General features: G+C 37.0%; 1 protein-coding gene across 2 annotated transcripts in view; it reads left to right on the top strand.

The window, feature by feature from the left end:
* ptpn20 (protein tyrosine phosphatase non-receptor type 20) overlaps window positions 1–13540 on the top strand; it is a 35182-nt gene extending 21642 nt beyond the window's left edge. For both annotated transcript variants that reach the window (XM_073812841.1, XM_073812840.1), the window contains exons 38-45: window positions 1156–1229; window positions 1631–1788; window positions 1896–2041; window positions 3347–3437; window positions 6458–6792; window positions 7011–7226; window positions 7327–7389; window positions 10091–13540. In XM_073812841.1, the coding sequence (XP_073668942.1) occupies window positions 1156–1229; window positions 1631–1788; window positions 1896–2041; window positions 3347–3437; window positions 6458–6792; window positions 7011–7226; window positions 7327–7389; window positions 10091–10198 (1191 nt within the window). In that variant the 3' untranslated portion in view covers window positions 10199–13540. The remainder of the gene's footprint in view (window positions 1–1155; window positions 1230–1630; window positions 1789–1895; window positions 2042–3346; window positions 3438–6457; window positions 6793–7010; window positions 7227–7326; window positions 7390–10090) is intronic.
* The last annotated feature ends 4293 nt before the right edge of the window (window positions 13541–17833 follow it).

Genomic DNA, 17833 nt, shown 5'->3' with positions numbered 1-17833 from the left:
AATGGACCCCAACACTTAACAGTTTTAATGCAGTTTAAAATTGAAGTTTCAATGTAGTTTCAAAGGACTCTAAACGATCCCAAACGAGGCTTATCTAGTGGAACCATTGTCATTTTTGACAAGAGAAAAAAATGCACTTTTAAACCACAACTTTTCGTCTATCTCCAGTCATGTGATGCGCCAGTGCGACCTCACATAACACGTCATCACGTCAAGAGGTCACGGATGACGTATTCACAACTACGCCCCAGTGTTTACAAGTGTGGAGAAAGAGGACCGTTCCGACGTTGTTGTATTCGGAATGATACAAATTAATGTCTTTGTGTCAGTTTATTGTTTACAATGGTCCGCAAATGTGCGTTTCATATATGTAACACGTGACCTTTCTACGTCACTACGCAGTTACGTGAGGTCGCGCCGGCATGTCACAGGCCGGAGATAGACGAGAAGTTGTGGTTTAAAAGTGCATATTTTTTATTTTTCTTGTCAAAAATGACAATCGTTTCACTAGATAAGACCCTTATGCCTCGTTTGAGATCGTTTATTCCTTTGAAACTGCATTAAAATCGTTACGTGTTGGTGTCCATTAAAGTCCATTAAAATGAGAAAAATCCTGGAATGTTTTCCTTAAAAAACATAATTTCTTCTTGACTAAACAAAGAAAAACATCAACATTTTGGAGGACATGTTGGTGAGTAAATTATCTGGATTTTTTTTAAGAAAATGGACTAATCCTTTAAGGATATATTTATATAGCTGTTTCTCAAACCTTTTCATGTATTTTCATGATAATAAAGAATATGTATAATGATTCTGTTTGACGAGTGTTGCTTTTTCAAATGCATGTTTTAAACGACTCAAACTAACAGTAATTTCAGAACGATAAGGACTTACTGATCAAAAACCGTAGTACATGAAATAGCTGTGAATAATATCGGCTGTGCGATTCAGAATAGTTATCGCCCACGTATTATTAGTGTATATCCGCATTTATCGGTGCACCCCTAATATTTTTTAGCAATGCCTCCTATGTCCTTCAGTGGAAACAGTTTATACAAACTCAGATGACAAGTAACTGTAGCTTAAGCTAAGTTAACTCATCACATGTCTCTTCTTTCTCTCTCTCTCTTGTTTTCTCCCATCTCTTGCCTGTAGGAAGGTCGAAACTGTACACCTACCTGTCAGAGGTGTTGCCCATCTCTGAGAGTTACGGACATGTTACAGGAAAGGTGAGTGTCATTAAATCACATTTTCCTTAATTCTGATGCTTTAACACAATGGCCACCAGCAGGCAGTTTTTGTTTTAGGCAGCAAATTTCAATTCGAGATCATTCCTGCTTCGTTGTGTATATTTAAACATATTTGAACCATTTATTTTTTCAACCTAGCTTTCAAAAGGAAACACCACAGGGAGGCACTATAGAGTCATTAATAAAATTCAGGACCAGCCAGAAAATAATACCAGCTATGGTTTAGTTAGCACTTAGGTTGACGTAGCACTTGCAATTAGCAGCTGTTTTACATTTTAGGTGGAAAAATCGCAGGAAAATCAGCCTTGCATGATAACAGGCCCCGGAACGTAGCAATGTGGTCAAGGTCTCTGCTCATTCCTGCCCCGTACCCCCTTCAGGACAGACCCCCAGAAGCAGCCACTAGAAAACTCTGACAGTCAGAAAAAGCATAGCCAGTCAGACGGCTGGAGCAGCAGTGATGAGGAAGATGATGGTGGTGACGATGACGACGACAGCGCCCTTCTTTCATCGCCCCTGGAGATCGCCACTCACACAGGTGAATGAAAATGCATTAAATGATATATATTTATATTTGCTTGAACTATGAACATCAGTGTTGTACAGAAAACAATTGATTTTTAAGATCACTTTTTTTACCTTAAGGTGAAGCGATTGTGTCAGAAGAGGAGCTTGCCAATCTTGCAATAATATCCCCTTCTAAGAATGGGCGGTACTCTGGCTGCAGTGTCAAAGCCCTTATCCAGTCTCTTGAACAGCTGGAAAAGCAAGATCTGATCAAAGAGTTTATGGTAAGGGCCTGTAGTTATAGTAAAAGTCGTCTCTTCATCACAATGATCAGAGAGCAAAGATGATTGGAATGCAGTCAGATACTGTATATCCAGTCATTTCATTTTCTTTTAGTGTACTTCATATACAACAGGGGAGAACCGGGCCGAAAGTAACGCGTAACGAAAGTAACAGTGATTTTCTCCAAGCCCTGATAACATTTGCACCCCAAACTATGACAGCAACTTTAGCACACAGCCCTTGACAGACTTGACAAATATGGTGTTATTTCCTTACCGTTTTGCGCGTGTAGGTCCAGAAAGCTGTTTTCAACCATAATAAGTCAAATCCTAAAGCGTTGTGTTTCTCGTTTAATTTGTTAAAGTACTGATCAATCTACAGATTATTTAATGCGCTGACACATCCTGAAGTTTACCTTCTCTGAGTTTTTTAAAATAAAATTAAATCCGGTTTAAATTTCAGGAGTTCCTGTAGAAAATAACACTTGTTACCTTTGTCCCGTGGCTAATATTGCTGCATTATTTAAAAAATTAATATTATTCTAATTTGATTTAATTTAATTTTATAGTGTTCAAACTGTAAATTTTTATTTTCAACAATCCAATACTGTCAGGTTGCTTTTGAAACATTTGATAAAACTGAAATTTAAAATAAAAATGTAATGTAATAATTTTTGGAAAAAAAAATGACAAAATGTTTGCAGTTACATATAAACAAGGTCACCGTTACTAAAACAAGTGTAACACAAAAATCTTGTTTTGTTGTGTTACTTTTGACCCACCTGTGTGTTACTTTCGTCCCTGCTGACAGGGTCAAAAGTAACAATGCGTTACTTATGTTCAAAGTGAAATTATACTGAATTATTTTTTCTTTTGTTCAAAATTTCACCTGGTATTGATAGACAACACTTGTGAATTATTGACCACAGCAAAAATATATCTCTGTCTAAAACATTGTCTTTTAAAATGAGTTTTTCTGAAAAGTTGTGAGATAAAATACTTTATGTAACAGTTTAAATGTTTTTAAAAACTGCCTAACAACGCCCCTTTGTTATAAAATGCACTGGTAACCCACTGCTTCTTGGGGTTTATTGCTTTATTAATTTATATTTTTTTGTATAAAAAACATTTAAACTGTTACATAAAGTCTTTTATCTCACAACTTTTATGGAGACCCCTAGAACCTTCTTGGGGGACCCCAGTTTAAAAACCCCTGATATAGATAATAACTGTGATGTCTATAATAAACATGAACATTTCATTTATAGAAGTGAGAGATTTATACTAATCTTACTTTTATCCTAATAGGCTTTAGAGCATTTGAAACCCTCAGACAACTGTCTGGTTGGAAAAGCCCCTGAAAACCGTGAGAAGAACAGATATAGGGATATCCTGCCCTGTGAGTACCTCTGCCTCTCCCATAGTGCACCACAAAACCTTTTTTACTTCTTTTACTAGTTCCCTTAGTTAAGATTTTTATTGCCATTATTGCCATTTTACAATTAGCAAGCCTCAATTCTCATAAAAAGGATGTTTGTGCTCTACATTTTACGCCATTTTGAAACCACATTGTAAAGAATTGCCAGAATTTAACAAAAGACTATATTTCTAGTTTCCATGTGAAATCAGTAAAGGCCACATTTTCAAATGATACAGTAGTTTTACTGTAATTTCCTTTTACTGTAAGTGTAGTAAATGGTACAGATACTGCAAATGTACATCAACTATATATTGTTTTATATGAATAATAACACTTTTAACAATGCAGGGCAACATTTATTGTTGTAGACAATTTACCAGTAAAAACAGAACACACAACACAGCAATTAAATGAAACGTAACCAATCCCTGGTTATTTACTCCCGGGTGTCCTACCAGAGCAGAGGGTTAGATTACATCGCTGGTGTGGACATGTATTTCACTCCCTATTTCACACTCTATCCGGCACCTCTTTGCGGCTTTCCGGGCCTCCTCACCCATGTGGTGCCGTTTTTATATCGCGGGTACAGTATCCTGTTTGCACTCCTGTTCGGTTTTCGCTGCCGTGAGGTGTGGTGGGTCATGAGCCGTGTAAGTTGATGTTTGGTCTCTCTGTTTCGAATATAACCTATAATGCTGCAAAAGTCAAACAGGAGATGTGTGACTCACCGATCAGCTTTCACGGGTAATGGGAAACATCCCTTCATGTGAGGGGTCACAGGGGATTGTGTGATTTTTAGGCCGGTGGTGTGTATGTGGGCTGCATTTGCATTGAAGAGAGGGGGTCTCTGTGCAGAAGGCGTACAATACAGTGTTTCATGTGCTCGCGGGAGGCAGACAGCCCTAGCTTGCCCTGGAATGTTTGTTTATCACGGCTTCTGTTCTACGAATAAAGGGCCCAGGATTGAAAGTGTGAGGCCCCTGGGACTTAACCGCTGTTTTTGCTGGAAGCAGTTCAAGGGTTGCAACCTTCTCCGGAAAGCCTGATGCCACCCATTGTGGAGTCCGCTCCGCACGAATTTACCTACTCCCGGCGATGTACTGCATGCACATGTGCCCCCTGTTTCCCTTCTCACTGTTTTAGTTTTCAAACCCTTTTCCTCTTCCGAACATGTTTTTGCAAGCGGCCCCCTTGCATTGAGTTGCGGCCAAAACTAGTAAAATAGCATGTGAGAGACACAACTTAGTCCTCACGAGACAATACAATCATTTCTTTTGCTCTCTAACACATTGTACACTGCTCACAGATCCAGAGACATGCGACTGAACAAACTCTAAAATAGAAAATAATTTTGGACCTGTTATTTTGGAGTTAAAATTTAATAAAACAAGTCAATACTTTCATTTTATTCAATGAAATATTTAAAGGGACACTCCACTTTTTTAACATATGCTCATTTTCTAGCTCCCCTAGTGTGAAACTTATGATTTTTACCATTTTGGAATCTATTCAGCCGATCTCTGGGTCCGGCGGTAGCATAGCTTAGCATAATCCATTGATTCTGATTAGACCATTAGCATCGTGCTCAAAAATGACCAAAGAGTTCCGATATTTTTCCTATTTAAAACTTGACTCTTCTGTAGTTATGTCGTAAGACAGACAGAAAATTAAAAGTTGCGATTTTCTAGGCCAATATGGCTATGAACTATACTCATTCTGGCGTAATAATCAAGGACTTTGCTGCCGTAACATGGCTTCAGCAGGCACAATGATATTCGCAGCGCCCGAAAATAGTCCTCTTGGTTACTTTCAAATCACAACTTTTAATTTTCCATCGGTCTTAGTACACGATGTAACTACAAAAGAGTCACGTTTTAAATAGGAAAAATATTGAAACTCTTTGGTCATTTTTGAGCATGATGCTAATGGTCTAATCGGATTCAATGGATTATGCTAAGCTATGCTAAAAGTGGTACAGCCAGACCCGGAGATCAGCTGAATGGATTCCAAAACTGTAAAAATCAAATGTTTCACCCTAGTGGAGCTGGAAAATGAGCATATGTCTATCTATTATCTAATATCTATTTTCAAAAAAAGTGGAGTGTCCCTTTGAAAGAAATGGTACATTTGTGCAGAGCCTCTAGTGATCATCTCTGACTCATATATGTAGTAAAATGTTGCTGTTTAAAAACGAAATGCGTGTTTTGTTTCATGTCTTGAGATTTATTAAGCTTAAGCAACCAACATGACCACCATGGGAATATCCTAGAGCATTCTTCTCACCCTGCTCCCCTGTGTTCACTCCTTCAGGTTTTCCAAAACACATGACCTTGAGATGAGTTTGTTTTATTTATTCAGAGAAGTTATTTGTTGTACATTGGGACCATTTGTTCCTTCTGCATTACTCTATGGGGAAACTATCAACAATGCAGTCTCTGCTTTGCAGATTAATAACACTGCTAGGTATTAAAGCCAATAACAGCACTCACCCCATTACAGTATGCAGAGACCTCATATAAATTTCTTGAAACTGGATTTCACATTAAAAACTATTTTAGGGGGAATCATGCATTTGAAATGATACAATTGTATAGGTTTTCATTATGAGCACTCATTGTTTGAGTTAATCTACAGGAAAACTATTGGAGCGTACATCTTATATTTATTTATTCTTTGATTTATACATATTCATTTATTTCAAACTAACATGATAAAAATTCACAATACAATTTGTCTACTTTAGCATATCAGAAAACAGTATGTCTAAGACAAAACATACATATTCATTGTACATGATGATATAGTTACCTACAAAAAGGAGCGGGATGAAGCCGAACTTTATATATAACTATATAAAGTAATACAACATGCTTGTTCAAGCTCAAATAAACCAACATTTGCACAACCATATGATAACAGTGCGTGATTCTGTATATTATCTGTATAATATGATTATGCAATATTGCTGGCATTAGTGACCTTTCTCTTCAACCATTCAGACGATAAGACGCGGGTTCCTGTTGGAGAAAACAAAGACTACATCAATGCCAGCTACATTCGTATGAAGGTGGGCACAGAAGAGTTCCTCTACATCTCCTGTCAGGGCCCTCTGCCAGGCACACAGGATAACTTTTGGCAGATGGTGTGGGAGAACAAGTCTGATGTTATCGCTATGATGACTCAGGAGGTAGAATGGGGCCGGGTCAAATGCCACAAGTACTGGCCCGAGAAGCTCAGCGTTCCCAAAGAAACGGACCGTTACCAGCTCATTCTGGACAACCACCAGATGCTCGGCTATTTCCATATTAAGATCATCAAGATGGTGGAAAAAGAGGTTAGGAGTAATAAAATAATAATTTAATGAAATAAATCTGCATAGGATAGGGCTTGCTTTCAAATGTAACCTGAATGGTTTTGCCACGATAACATGTAACAATGTTTCACTCAAAACTCAAAAGCTATTTTTTTCTTTGTTTGTAATGTATTTTTCATTGTAAAGTCTACTATCCAGCTGGTTATCTCTACTCCTCATGAAACTTTATACCTTTCCAGACTGGTGATGTTCATTATGTGAAGCATCTGAAGTTTACCACATGGCCTGATCATGGCACACCCCACTCCTCTGAGCAACTGGTGCGCTTCATTCGCTACATGAGGGCCATACACTCTAAAGGGCCAATCACGGTTCACTGCAGTGCAGGCATTGGTCGGGCCGGGGTCCTCATCTGTACTGATGTCATTCTCAGTCTCATTGAGAAAGATCTGAGTGTGAGTACCTACCTTAAATGGTCTTACAGCAATATCTGGGTATATGTTAGAAAAGGCAACAGATCATAATAAATGCATGTACTTGTGTTTGTGCTTGTAGATTAATGTGAGTGACATAGTGAAGGAGATGAGACTTCAGCGACATGGCATGATTCAGACCAAAGTGAGTTCAACACAACATGCATGAGGATTGTTCAGTTGTATTGCATGATGTGAGGATGTGACATACAAAGTCACTCACATGTATTCTCAGTTTATGTATAACCATGAAACCTAGCCACTGGTCTTGTCGAGCGGTATTTAAATAAAGTTTGTGAGGAGCATGGTCACCATTGAGCACAAAGAGGACTCTATATATAGCCGTGAGTTTAGGATGGGGGAGTTCTCTTGGTTCGGGCTAATAATAAGCTCGGAGCCCTCCTATTGGACAGCACGCCAAATATGCTTTATTTCATATTTGATTACATGTTAATGCAAACACGTGAAATGAAATTTATGTGTGAGTTGGACAAATTCTGGCCAACATGTCAAGTTTGGTGACTTTTCCTTAAAGGGACACTCCACTTTTTTGAAAATATGCTCATTTTCCAGCTTCCCTAGAGTTAAACATTTGATTTTTACCTTTTTGGAATCCATTCAGCTGATCTCCGGGTCTGTTGGTGCCACTTTTAGCGTAGCTTACTGTAGCATAATTCATTGAATCTGATTAGACCATTAGCATCGCGCCCAAAAATGACCAAAGAGTTTCAATATTTTTTCCTATTTAAAATAAGGTGACCAGATTTTTTAAATGAAAACCGGGGACATTTCCTAGTTAAATGGTCAAAATATCATTAAAATCTCATTTGTTGTTATCTATGAATAAAAAATGGGGACAAAATGTTTTTTTAAAGTTTTCTTCTTTTTATTGTTGTGGGTTCACTGCAAAAAATGACTTCTTACTTAACTGTATTTTTGTCTTATTTTCAGTAAAAATATCTAAAAAATCTTAAATCAAGATGCATTTTCTTGATAAGCAAAATCACCTAAGCAAAATCTAGCTTTAAGACAAAAAAATAAATTTAAGTGAATTTGTGCTTAAAACATGCAAAAAAAAAAATTCTTGAATTAAGTAGTGGTAGATTTTTTTTTGCTTGTTTTAAGCACAAATTTGATATTTTGGTCTTATATTCGTAGGTAATTTTGCCCATCAAGAAAATGCATCTTGACTTAAGAATTTTTTTTATATTTGTACTGAAAACAAGAGAAAAATACTAATAAGAAAGTCATTTTTTGCAGTGTTTCTAAATCAATTAATTGAACAATTTCTGTATCCTAAAAATCTATTTTTTCCCGTTTTTTTACAAATGAGACATACCCCATCAAAAATGACTTGTAAGGTACTTCAGCTGATTTCATAACATTGTAAACGTGAAGAACAGAAGGAATAGTGCAAAATGTAAACATATTTAGCCTACACAAAACAAATGCTCCGTAACATACTGTGATCAGTTCACTTAATTGGTTTATTACTTTATTTTAAAATGAGTATTTAGTACCTTAAACCCCCATAACTTTAACTGTTTTCATATCTTATGATAACTTGATTGATGATAATGACGGTTTCTCGTGTGTCTCGTAGTAAATTCTTCATCGCTAAATCAGTGGCATGCGCAAGTAATACGTAGCTCGCGGCCCCCTCTGCTGGTGAAAATAATCATTACATGATTGCTCCGGTCTGGTACTACAAACGCCCATGTTGATCGGGTTTTTTAGTGTATTTGCTGGTTGTTTTGGACATGCTGTAAAACGGGGACATTTCCGGGGACAGCTTCAGTCGGGGACAGAACACCAAAAAAGGGGATGTCTGGTCACCTTTATTTAAAACTTAACTCTTCTTTTATTACATCGTGTACTAAGACCGACGGAAAATTAAAAGTTGTGATTTTCTAGGCAGATATGAATATGAACTATACTTTCATTTTGGCGTAATAATCAAGGACTTTGCTGGCGTAACCTGGCTGCAGGAGGTGCAATGACATTACACAGCGCCTGAAAATAGTTTCCTGCTATTGAAAGTAACCAAGGGGACTATTTTCGGGCGCTGCGTAATATCATTAGCAATATCTGCCTAGAAAATCGGTCTTAGTACACGATGTAAGTACAGAAGAGTCAGGTTTTAAATAGGAAAAACATCAAAGCTCTTTGGTTATTTTTGAGCGTGATGCTAATGGTCTAATCAGATTCAATGGATTATGCTAAGCTATGCTAAAATTGGTAGCACCAGACCTGGAGATCAGCTGAATGGATTCCAAAACTGTAAAAATCAAATGTTTAACTCCAGGGGAGCTGGAAAATGAGCATATTTAAAAAAAAAGTTGAGTGTCCTTTTAATGGTGGAAAGTGAACAATTTGCTGCAAGCATGAACACGCACAAGAGCATGAAACCACTGAAATTCAAGAAACATTCAGAGACCAAACAACTACCAAATTATAAAACACATTGTTCTTTGGTTTAAATATTACATTACCATTATAAATGTATTCAATATTTTCAGTTTATGTTTCTTTTGTACAACAAATGATTTGAGTACTTTGGGTCAGAACATCATGTCCGATGTAAACTCTGTGTACTAAGGCAAATTTTCCACTTTATATTCAGTCAAGTTCCTGGCATATAATGAAAAACACTGAAAAAGGCCAAATTAAATATGAGTGATTGTATTTTCTACATCCAATATATTTTAATTTTTAAACTTTAATTTTATACTATCCAGCTGGTTATTGGGTTGGGAGTTTTTTTATCCTCTTTATGTATTTTATTAGTTACCCTTTTACTGAATTTTGGAAGGTTTTGGAAATGCTGTTCTTCTTTCTGATTTCAGGAACAGTACCTCTTCTGTTACAAAGTCTGGCTGGAAGTTTTGCAGAGCATCTCACTTCTTCATGGTAACCACTGGCAATCTGAAACCTCTTCATGTATGAATCCTTAAAATCTTACTGTTGTTTCCTGAAAAATGAGTGGCAGAATGATGATTTTGGGTGTGTCTTATATAGTATAATCACTATAGGTCCAAATATTAACTATATCATAGGAAATAGATGAATTAATTATCAGCAATATCTGATTTATATTTTTATAAATCGTCACTCATAGAAATCCTGATTTCCTAGCCTTATAGTCATTTTGCGTGTGATGTGTGGTTGTTTTGTTTTCCTTTTTCACTATTTTAAAAATATATCCTTAAACCATGTACATAAATGACAAAATGTATATCCAAACCTATAGTATTGCACTGTATCAGCTCGACAGTATTGCAGTGTGTTTGATCTTAGTTGCTATCATCTTCTTTTTAAATGCTTTTTAGACTCTCTGGAGAAGCAGCCGCTAGACAGACAATTTAAGTCAATTTTAGCAAAGTGCCTTTTGATTTCTATACTGTATGTGGGCAGTTTTCTTTCTGCACTCACTCAGATTTTACTGTAAAGCAGACTGTTTACCTCCTCATTGACAGAAGGTCAGAGCAGAAAGAGGTATCCCAAAGAAATCAGTATATGATGCACAGAGATTACAAACCATAGCCTTCTTTTCTCTGATGTTTGTGAGCCTCTAATGCTCTGCTTGCTGGCATAATATTTTCACTTTGACACCATGGCAAGTATTTACTTATACATGTAATGGATTCTTGCGGTGAGGATCTACAGCAGACATGGGGACTTGTGACTTGGTGACTTGGACTCGAGTCGACTCGAGTCGCTATTTTTGTGACTTGTGACTTGACTTGACAAAAAATAAAATACTTGAGACTTGACTCGGACTTGGAAGTTAAAGACTCTGGACTTGACTTGACTTGAGACACGATGACTTGAATGACTTGAGTGTTAATCACATCATGTTTTCAGTTTAAATATAAAATATATAAATTATTTTAAAAAATAAAGTCGACCCAGCTGGAGCGCAGGCTGAGAATGGTGTTGTCATGACTGAATCACGACACTATCATTCGCCATGCCCTCTCGTACCTTACGCACACCACGCCCACTTAGATATTAACATGTCAGCCGGAGGGGTACGGAGGGTCATCGCTTTTGGCTTCAACAAGATGGCAAAAGACGAACAGTGCGTTGCAAGACATGCAACATTAAAATCACAGGCAGCCAGACGGCAACCTCCAATTTTGGTCGTCATTTAAAGAGCCATTATGCCCAGTAAGTGCTTGTCAGTTTGTTAATATCTGGTTAGTTGGTAGTTATCTAATGGAATAATAGCTAATGTAGCCCTCATCATACCGTGTTGGGGACAAATGTGGGCAAAATAATTTTGATTTATTTTTTAAAATACTTATTTTTATTTTTGAATACTTCTTTTTCAAGTTTGCCACCTGAACACACACAGAGAAAAATGACTTGATTGTACAATGTTAGGGGCGGTTCACATGTCGCGTCTTTTGCGCGCTCAAGTTCGTTATTTCAAATTTAGCCGCGCGAACGAAAGAGGTGCGACGCACTCGTTGTTTCAGGGCACATGTATGAGAGAGAGAGAGAGAGAGAGAGAGAGAGAGAGAGAGAGAGAGAGAGAGGGGAGAAATGTAACAAAGTTTAATGTTGTACGTAAACTGTGTTTGAGAGAGGGAGGTGTTCAGAGGGGGGTCTGTTTGATGTTAAGCTGTTATTTGTTTTATGGACTCAATGTGGAAAATTTCAAACGGTTGGCAGAAGTGAAAAATAAATAATTTATGAAGTTACAATTTTGTTTGATTCCAAGATGTATTTTACTGAACATGAGTATTTACAATGCAAATCCAAATTATTGTAATTTACTGATAGTTACTTACTGTATATCTTGTCACTTTATTAAGATCAGATTCTGCAGGTAAAATTACAATAATAAGGTGACTTGACTTGGACTTGACTTGACATAGCCTGTGACTCGACTTGACTTGCCCAAGAAAAAAAATACTTGGGACATACTTGAGACTTGAAGGTTCAGACTTGAGACTTACTTGAGACTTGCACATGTGGGACTTGGTCCCATCTCTGATCTACAGACATAATATTAAGCAACAAACTCGTGAATGTATCAACAATGGCGATGGACCAATATTCTGTAATCTTTTACTTCTAACTGTAAACCTACAGCACAATAATTTACAGCACAAGAATGTCTTAAACGATTCATTTCAGAGCACATCAGAGCTTTTAAAGTTTCTTAACATTTAATGTTATTTATTTGTATTGCAGTACTTTTCAACAGGTATTGTAAAAATGTGAACCTACAGTATCAGTGTATTGCTGTATTACAATATAAACGTTGTACTTGAACGTCAAGTAAGGGAGAGTGGGGCACAACCTAATGCTTTTTGACTTTGGCTCTATAATTCAAAAAATATTTTAGTTAGATTAATAATTTTTTACACAATCAACACACACACACACACATCTCTGCTACAAATAAACACTTAAAGTTTGTTTGTGGGACCTACCGTTATCGTACAATTACACTGAAAGTGACAGGAGTGCAAACGTTACATCTTACCCCATAGGTGGGGTTAATTGTAACAAACAGAGGGTTTGTTGTAACACCTGCTAGAAGATTTAGTTTAAACACAAATAATTAAATCAAATTTTGTCTATAAACTAAAGGTGGATATTGCTTATATACATCTACTTATAATAGCTATCCACACATTATCCTTCCATGATCCTTCATCTAACCATCCTTGTATTATGCATCAATGCATATAAATAGATTTGTCGGAAAGGGCTGCTCAATTAAGACAAAAAATCCCAATTTTTATCATTTTGATGAATAGTATTTACATTGTTTTAATTTCATTATCATTGTATACCTGAGGCTTAATTGTAACGCTGTGTCACAACTACAGTAACCCCGCTGTGTAAAAATGTTTTCAATCCCAGCTATCAGTTACTAAGAGTTGCTGACATGTTTCAAAATGGTGTTATGTTTTAGGTAACAAGACAGTGATTAAAATAATATAAGGTTGGATTTGATGACTTACACACCCAACTCAGAAATAAAACAAACTTAATATGAAGAAATTTACTTTCATTTCTTCAAAACACTCTTTGATCAAAATATTTATCAAAACACATCAAAACTTTTTACAAATTCACAGGAGATCTTCTGACAGTAAGAGAAAATGATCAAAAGCACAGATTGCTCGGCCCTGTATAAATATGTAAAGTAGCTGTGTTACAATTAACCCTGCGATAGTTTGTGCCCTGCTCACCCCTACTGTATAAGCTAGTCAGTCGTAGTAGTTATAAGATGTATCAGAAGTGTATTAATCTATCACTGTACTTGTTTTTACAAATAAAATTAGCATATTATTCGTCATCATGTCTCTTAAAATATATTTATTATATTTATAATATAATAGCCTACTCTTATCCATAGCCATCTTAATAAAGAAGAACTGTAGGCAGACCGAAACATACAGACAGCTCAAGGCCGTGTCACCCTGCAGTACACATCCAGGGCTTTACAGCTGATACTTTTCAGTTAAAGAAACAAAAGCTGTCTCTTCACAGCCAAATCCACAGCACACGAGCTGGAGTGTTCCTGCTCGGCTTTTACTGCCGAGTAAACAGCACCTTTCACATGGGGTTTGACAGCATGGAGAGCTATTTGACCTTGTGCAAGACTTTAAAGACTTTAAAGCCAAACATTTGGGTGATAAGATGATCTGCAAGTTTGGCGACCCTTTTCACTATAAAAAAATAAATACATATTTTTACACTTACATTTTTAAGTTTAATCAACTTGGTTCACAAGTCATTTCAACTATCTTGAAAAGAAATGAGTTGTAAAAGTTATGTCAACTTAATTTTATAAGTTATAGCAACTCATCACTAGTCAATACAGTTAAATTGACTAAACTTAAAATATTTTTTACAGTCGCTGTGTCTTTAGCATTTTTTCGAAGAGCTCACATTTTTATATTGGGGGAGCTACCTTTATGTGCTTAAAATGAACCACGCTCACCCTAGATGATGTGATTTCAGGCATGTTTTGCAACACAACGTACCATCTGGATTTCATTAGTGCCTTTATTTTCTTCAATGTGTTCTCTGTTTTCAATTACTAAAGACCAACAATGCCACTGTTGCTTGATAGTAAACATAATGTGTTGGTCGGATGGAATTTCTGACATCAATTACATTGTTTTTCTGTTATTTTGTAGCCATTGACAATCCTACCACCATCTTTTATATGGTTATTTTTGTGGTTTTGCACAAACATTGGAGCTTTGCACATTGTGACTACACTCTTAAAAATGGTGCTTCATGATGCTAAGAAATAAAAAAAATTATATGCTTCCATAAAGAACCTTTAACATTACTGTTACACAAGAGGTTCTTTTTTTAAAATATAAAATGTAAGAAATAAATGGCAGGGTTCCCACGGGTCCTTGAAATCCTTAAAAGTTTCTAAAATCTGGGGTAAAAAATTCTTAGATCCTGGGAAGTTTTTAAAAATATACATACATAGATACAGGTCATTGAAAGTACTTGAATCTATTTTATGCAAGAAGTTTTCTGGAAAAAAATCCATATTATTCCCTGTGTAGTGAAGGATAATAGATTTTTTAAGTGCAAGTGCTAAACTGGTTGCTTTAAATGCTTATATCTTCTGTATGTGAATGTTTTGAATAGTTGTGTTTGACACATGAAAACTTCTCGGGTTAATAATGTAACTGTTGTTCCCTGAGAAGGGAAAGAGACGCTGCGTCTCCCTTGCCATACTTCCTGTGTCCCTGTAACGCCATCTTTAGCAATATTTCAGATAACGATAAACATCCTGGCTCCTGCGTCACCCTGTCTTGTCATTAAGCCTCACCATTGGTTTAATTTGATGTACACATTCAGACACTTACCCTTGGAGGCGTCCCCAAAGTGTCTCTGCAGTGACGCAGCGCAAATTCCCTCGAAAGGGAACTGTAACAATGAATCTTTAAAGGTAACCTTGCTGTCACTTGAAATGTGTCCCCACATTTAGTCCTTGAATTTGAGGGTATTGGACCTGGAAAGTCCTTGAAAGGTCCTTGAAGTTAACTAAGGTGTGGGAACCCTGAAATGGTTCTTTAAAGAACCTTTAACTTAATGGTTCTTTGTGGAACAAAAAATGGTTCATCTATGACATCACTGTAAAGTAGCACTTTATTTTTATGAGTGTATACAATAGCTATTCTATAAACCAGCAGGGAACTTTTTATTGTTTATTGTTGATTTATAGTTTTTTTTTTACAATAGTTCTTATAAATCAACTCTTTTTGGTGAAGACACACAGGTCTGATTTAGTTCCCCCATAGAAGGGAACTGTCAGAGGATGTGGTTCATAGCTGACATGCTTCAGTCATCGATCATTCAGCCGAAACCGCACATGTGGAAATTTGAACATACTTTAGGAATTATTATAGATGGTAATCTGACTGTCCATGAGCTGCTCCTCCTTCAGGTCTGTAATACTTCAAGAGCAGCTGTCATTGTGAACTGAATAGTGCAATATGACGTTGAATATTAATTTGTGTGTAAAGCGCTGCAGTGGGTGTATTGTTGTGGTAAAGTCATTTGGAGCCGCGTATTTGGAGAGAGTCTGTGATTTATAAGAGTGTGGAAAGTGTAGAAATGATCTCAAAGGCTCCTTGTAAATCCACCAACTCTTGGGTTCACAGCGTAGTGCAGACATGACTTTTTTGTTACAAACACAAAAGAAATAGTACACATGTAATGGGCCACAAACTAGGCAATATCCTAAGCTGTTATGTGAGGATTTATACAGTATTAGTGTTACATAAGCCCTTTTCACACAGATTTTCCGTAAGATACACGGGACAGGCATCCTGGAATTTTACGGGACCGCTTGATATTTTATTCATTCACACTGCCAAGTTTACACGGCATCTGATGGTCCCGGAAAGACACGTGACATGTTGAAAGTCCCGCCCTCTCTTCTACGCAGCGTCTGAAGTTTGCATATTATTTATTATTTCTCTCTCCAGAAACAACTCGCGTGCATTTTTGTTTATGATAAGACTACAAAGGAGCGCGTGAATGCACAGTTCTATTCTGGTGAATGATCTCAGCTTCAGAGTGTATATTTGACAAGCTCCCTGATTTCTGCTTTGATACAGTTTTCAGACTTTTCTCATCGTGATTGTTTATATGCATTTAAAACCCGCATTTTGAGGAGCTGAACAATATATCTCGTTGGGATGACATGCGGGTATTTTCGTTTATTATAGCTCAAATGAGCACGTGACGCGATATTCTTTTATGCTGCTGAATGATCTCCGTTTCAACGCAGTAAGTAACGAGCTAACTTACCTGATATCCGCTTCAGTCTAGTATGCTGACATTTCTCGTAGTGAATGTTGTAAATCCCTGATTTTAAAGAGTTGAACCAACTTCATGTTGCCATGACACGCGCGTCCTCACTACGGCACGTGCGTCATTGTTTATGCGTCTCATATATCATTTCCTGATAACTGCTTCAATCTAGTTTGCAACATTTCTCGTGGTGAATGTTTATATACATGTTAGTTTGCAACATTTCTCGTTGTGAATGTTTATATACATGTTATCTCTCGTTGTAAGGAGCTGAACCATAACTTGTGTTGTGATGATGACGCGCGCGTCCTCACTTCGACACGCCCTTTATGGCATTCTTGTTCACACAGAGGGTTACCCGCGTATCTTACTAGGTCCTCTTTCCGGCAACGATCCCAGAAGATTAACGGAACGAGTTTTTGTTCACACAGACGCTTGTCTGGCAATTTTACGGGTATTTTCTGGGACCAGAGGTCTGTGTGAATGAGGTTTAATACTAATAAATACTTAAGACAGTCAACTGCATATAAATTAAACTACAAATTAATGGGTCAAACTAGTTCTCAGAATGCATAAATAATGTTAAAAGAATTTAACATAATAAAAGATGCAAATGAGACAGTTGTTGACAGTAATATTGTACAGTAAGGTGCAAACTGTAACCAAGTCCAAATCTCATTATTACATGATGAGACTTTAGCCTAGATTTCACAGACAATGGTTCGTATTGAAATCTTTTTGGACTGCAGACTTGGTGTTTAAGCAAATTTGAGATATTTTGCGAAATCTTTAGTCCGAGCCGATGGTGTAGTGGCAGCGCTCCGACATATGGTGCAGACGCACTTTCGGCAACCCAAGATCAAATCCCTTTGCCGATCCCATACCCTTTACTCCACCCTGTACTTTCCTGTTCTCTTCTTATGTCTATCAAATAAAGGCAAAAATGGCCCCCCAAAAAACTCTAAAAGAGATCTCTTCTGAAACTCCACAGTTTCAGTCTAGCTTTCTCAGGAGTAAAATGAAATGAGATGTCTTGCTTATAAGATGCATGAGACAGAAACTAAAGAACGTTTTCCTGTGAAGATTATAAATTTGAGATGAATTGTGGAGAGCAAAGGATAAGTTCATAATGGGACAGCAGTGGGTCTTTGAGAGCAACCAGAGACCTGTCCACAAGCGCAAGGCGTCTCAGATATGAACAGCTGGAACTTAACTTATGAAAAGACCTAAGGGTGAATACAAGTGAATGAATTATGGAAAAAGCAGATGATTGTCAT

The sequence above is a fragment of the Paramisgurnus dabryanus genome, chromosome 20, assembly GCF_030506205.2.
Source record: "Paramisgurnus dabryanus chromosome 20, PD_genome_1.1, whole genome shotgun sequence".
In the NCBI taxonomy this organism is placed as follows: Eukaryota; Metazoa; Chordata; class Actinopteri; order Cypriniformes; family Cobitidae; genus Paramisgurnus; species Paramisgurnus dabryanus.
This window is presented reverse-complemented; position numbering and strand designations above follow the sequence as displayed.